The sequence below is a fragment of the Pistacia vera genome, unplaced genomic scaffold (genome assembly GCF_008641045.1).
Source record: "Pistacia vera cultivar Batoury unplaced genomic scaffold, PisVer_v2 Contig110, whole genome shotgun sequence".
Taxonomy (NCBI): Eukaryota; Viridiplantae; Streptophyta; class Magnoliopsida; order Sapindales; family Anacardiaceae; genus Pistacia; species Pistacia vera.
The window spans coordinates 1-4,883 of NW_022195138.1; the positions used below are offsets into that span (position 1 = coordinate 1).

Consider the following 4,883-nt stretch of genomic DNA (forward strand, 5'->3'; position numbering starts at 1 on the left):
CGCCGCGGCCGCACCATCCGCCGCCCGCAGCCGCGCCGATCGTTCCGCCAATAAGGCGCCACTTGGCCTTCGTCACCACCAAACCTCCGTTTGGTTTTTCCGATGATTACCATCACTTCTCCTCTTCTGCCGCAACTACTCGCCGAGCCGACGATCACGAACCTGAAGCTATTGTTGTTAGATCTCCTGTTAGTTTTTTTTTTTTTTCTTTTAACTTGTATTTATTTTAGTGATCTTTTTGTTGTAATTCTAAAAGAATTTGGATTTTTTTTTCCTTAAATAATTGTTTTGTTTGACTTTTGTGAATGCATTGTTGCGTTTATACTCGATTTTTTTAACAGTAAGTTTAAATTAAGTTGTGGCTTGTTTGTGTTTTACTTGATTATGAAGTAATCGCTGTTTAATTTGCTTTGATTATTAGGGTTTTTTTTGCTTGATGACACATTTAAATTCAGTTCAGTTTAGCGTTTTTGTTTGCTGAATTGCTTAAACTACTGTGCAATGAGTAATCTAAGTGTTGTTATATCGTTATGTGCCGTGCCTAGGATTAAGTTCATGTGTAAGATTCTACATTGCTAGTGTGAGAACTGCTAAATAAACATGAGGCCTTCTGATTTAAAAATTTGAGAGCAAAAGCCTGAGGAGCGTGTTGCCATCTTGTTTGGTGAGACCAGGTTATTAAAGTTTTTATGTGGTGCCTTGAATAATTCAAGGTTAAGATTGGATGTTTTTTCGTATTTGTTGATTGTGTTGGTATGCTTGTATGTTTCTGTGGATTTTGTAACTATGATGTGGGGCTGCGATAAATGATAGTGTAATATGGACATAATATTAGTGATCATACAATTGCCGTTATCTATGTGATTTAACAGCAAATAAATTATTAAGTTGGAACACTTGTGTTTAATAAGCTTTACGCGTGAAGTCGACAGCACATAGGGTTTAAAGTAGAGATGTTTTACTAGTTTGTTGTCTACTTTGTTAGCTTCCTGTTTTTAATTAATCTGGGATCCTGCTTATGTTTCTCAGCAAGTAAAGAGGAAGAATGGAATGAATGACAATGAGGCTGAATTCGGTGATTGGGCTAGCAGTCCTGGATTCGCTAACTTGTCCATCTGTCCCTTCCAGACTCCTGTATCAGCAAAAGGGGCAAGGGTAAACAACAGGGTAAAGGCCACGAAGGGCAATAGATCAACTCCTCAGACTCCTATGTCAAATGGTGGTGAGAAACTTTATGTGTTGTCATTTTAGGATCCTCTGATTTGAGCTTTCTAAGAGATTAACCAAATTAGATGGTGTAAATTAAATATGCTTTACTACAGAAAAAATGGGTTTTAAGCTGAATTACAAGTACTTTAACAACCAGCATCAAGGGGTGAAAAACTATAAGTAGTTTATGTCAACTTGCAGGTTCCCCATCTACTCCTACTCCAGCTGGCAACTGCCGTTATGACAGTTCCCTAGGTAATCCTGAAAGTCTTGGCATTTATGACAGAATTCTTTATATTCCATATTAGCTACTTATGTATCTCTGAACCTGTTATCTATTGCAAGGCTGACAATATATTGCTTGAACTTCCAGGGCTCCTGACAAAAAAATTCATTAATCTCATTAAGCATGCTGAAGATGGTATGCTTGACCTGAACAAAGCTGCAGAAACTTTAGAGGTGAGCATCCAGCTCATTAATCATGAATAATGCTGGCTTCTTTAATGTACTTATTGATGGTCGTTTCTGTTGTGGATTAACATAGGTGCAAAAGAGGCGGATATATGACATAACAAATGTCTTGGAAGGAATTGGTCTTATTGAGAAGAAGCTCAAGAACAGAATACGTTGGAAGTAATTATAAGAATTTGATGTTATTTTTCTTGTATTTTAATTTGATCTAAGACATGGGAACTTATTCAAGAATCAATCAAATTGACTAGGGGAATTGATAATTCAACAACAGGGGAGTCGGATGGTGATGCCTCCATTTTACAGGTATGTGAAAGTAGATATTCATATTTTGACATGCAGACAATGGCAACTACTTTTTTTTTTTTTCCTATCATTATTATTATTGTTTAGAATTTTCTGTGTTCCTTTATCTCATTTTGCAAATTTGTACAGAATATCCTGCATTTCTGACTCATCTACCACCTCATTTTTTGTAACATAATAGGGGGAACCAGAAAATGAAAGAAAAAGAGCTTTATTTTAGTGGCTTTTCAAGATTGACAGGTTTTTATTTGATTGTCTTTTAATGCAGGCTGAAGTTGAAAGTCTTTCCCTGGAAGAGCGCAGATTAGATGACCAAATTATGTGGGTTATTCTCTTGCTAGAGTGGTAACTTTCGCTATACTGGATTTTTATAATAGTGTTGATTCTTCAACTGTTGCAGGGAAATGCAAGAAAGATTGAGGGGTTTGAGTGAAAATGAAAACAATCAAAAGTAAATCCTCTTCCTCACCATGTGCCCTGGTCCTGTTAATTGCACTTGTGTTTACATGCACAGATAACATTTTCTTTCCTCTATAACTATTCCAGGTGGCTTTTTGTGAGTGAAGAAGATATCAAGAACATACCCCGTTTCATGGTTAGTCTTTTTTTTCCTTTGCTACATCATATTGGATGCTTTTATAACCATATTCTAGTTTGGGACTAGTGTCAAAGTTGTTTAGCTTATCTGAAACTTGACATGTTTTCATCAACTCCGGCAGAATGAAACCCTTATTGCAATCAAAGCTCCCCACGGAACTACACTTGAAGTCCCTGATCCTGATGAAGTGAGTTAAGAGCTGAAAGTTTAAGAGGAATTAGTGTCATTTACTATCATGATGTAACTAATGCATGTGTCATTGCTGTACGACAGGCTGTTGAATACCCACAGAGGAGATACCGGATAATTCTTAGAAGTACAATGGGTCCTATTGATGTATACCTTATTAGGTAATTTTGCAATCCAGTCAGGCTGAGATTTCTGCATGCTCTTAATGACTTCTCTTTGATCTTTCATGATATTTAATTACATTGATTGCTGGATGATTTACAGCTTGAGATCCTTTCCTGTTTATTTGTTTTTCCTGAGTCATCCTTTTCTTTTTTGGTGCTCTCCAGTCAATTTGAGGAGAAGTTTGAGGAGATGAATAGTGCTGAGCCACCTGTAAGCTTCCCACCTGCTTCCAGTTCAGAGTTTAATGAAAACCAAGTGAGGGAGATGGTCCCTGTGGAGAGCAGTGGAAATGAAATTGAACCTCAGGCACAACAAGCTCATCAAGGGTGCTCTGATCTTAATTCTTCACAGGATATTGTTGGGGGAATGATGAAGATTGTTCCTTCAGATGTTGATGTAAGTGCAATTACAGTTAGTAATCCTTACAGCTTTCTTGTAAAGAAATTGTTGATTTATGAGAGCAATATTCAGTTTCTGTCAGAAATTATTTACAATTTCAGTAATGAGGAACCAGATACCATTTAAAGGTTCAAGTTTCGATTGAGTTGGGAAATGTCCTTCACATGGCATTGCATCTGAGGCTCAGATATGAAATAGATTTCAAGCTAAGTAGTCAAAAGCCTGGACATCTTCAGATAAACGAAGATGCACCCTAAGATGGTGACATTGAGATTCTGTCATATCTACTAGGTGTAACTTAGTAATTTTGTCTTTTGATCTAAATTCTCATGTTGGTTTCTAACATTTTTATATGCCAACCAGGGATCTGATTGCCTAATTCATTTGGTTTAATCTTAATTCGTTTGCGGGAGAATATCTTGTTTGTAACTCATCTCTCAATACATTTCAATTTCTCAAAATACTCGTAAACTATCAGTAACAGAACTAAGATACATGGAGTTCTGAACATATTCTAGATCTTTTAAACCTCATACATCACAATGAATGAAAGATATGTTATTCTACTGTGTTATTTTTCTTCTCCAATGCTTAGATCACTCTGACATACATGTCTCATTGTTGTTGCAGAATGATGCCGACTATTGGCTTCTATCAGATGCTGATGTTAGTATCACAGATATATGGAAGACAGACTGTATCCTTCATCTAATATATTGCTCCTTTCTTTTATCTATGGTCCCTTCCCTCCCATACCTTCCTCTTATTAACCTTCATTCAGTTCAAAAAACAATTGTTGAATCCTTAATTCCTTAACTAGCAGGTGTTGAATGGGGCGGAGTAAATATGTTGCATGCTGATTTCGAAATGTCTGATGTCTCTACTCCTAGGGCACAAACTCCACCATCTAGGATTTCTGAAGTGCCATCTTCTGATGTTAACAATACCATAAGATGATATTTTATATATCTAATAAGCTAAATGCGGAGACTTGTCCAGTAATGTACCATGTCTACCAGTTAAGAATACTAACGAGTGAACAACGTACAACTCGGGAATTTGTGGAAGAAGTTGACAGATGAACAGGAGATTATCGCTGTGCCTGTACTGCATAGCTGAGTAAATTTTTTGACCCATGGTTTAGTATAAATAAACTTTATTTGTGGAATAGTAAACAACATTTTTTATGTAGGTAGCACCTTCGATTCTGTTATTTGAAATATGAAAGGCAGTGATATCTAAATGTTGTGATGCAGATAAGCTGGGTAATCAGGTCATTAAAATTTCTGGCCTGGATTGCTCTGATGTATGATATTGAAAGTTAAATAATTGGTATATTCTTTGATGTAAGAATTTGACTTACCATTAAGGTGTTATAGATTAGAGCTGATCTTTTAGCGTTGTTCTATCCTCTTAACTCAAACTGCATATTACATTTTCAACAGTGACTGCTGTTTGATCTCGTGTCACTTTTGGAAGGTGAAGTTCTCAAATTTAAGTTTTTCAATTATCCCTGTAGAAGATTCCAGAGTTAAAACTTTAATTA

The 4,883-nt window shown here is 36.3% G+C and overlaps 1 protein-coding gene across 1 annotated transcript; it reads left to right on the forward strand.

The window, feature by feature from the left end:
• Positions 1–14: 14 nt before the first annotated feature.
• Positions 15–4,630, forward strand: LOC116139531 (transcription factor E2FA-like; the record flags this gene model as incomplete). Its single annotated transcript, XM_031425197.1, has 14 exons — positions 15–188; positions 1,030–1,222; positions 1,411–1,464; positions 1,583–1,668; positions 1,754–1,842; positions 1,932–1,986; positions 2,255–2,307; positions 2,387–2,437; positions 2,533–2,581; positions 2,706–2,771; positions 2,858–2,934; positions 3,103–3,334; positions 3,968–4,034; positions 4,161–4,630. Coding segments are annotated over 14 exons (1,380 nt in total), but the record flags the coding sequence as incomplete, so codon positions are not given.
• Positions 4,631–4,883: the final 253 nt, after the last annotated feature.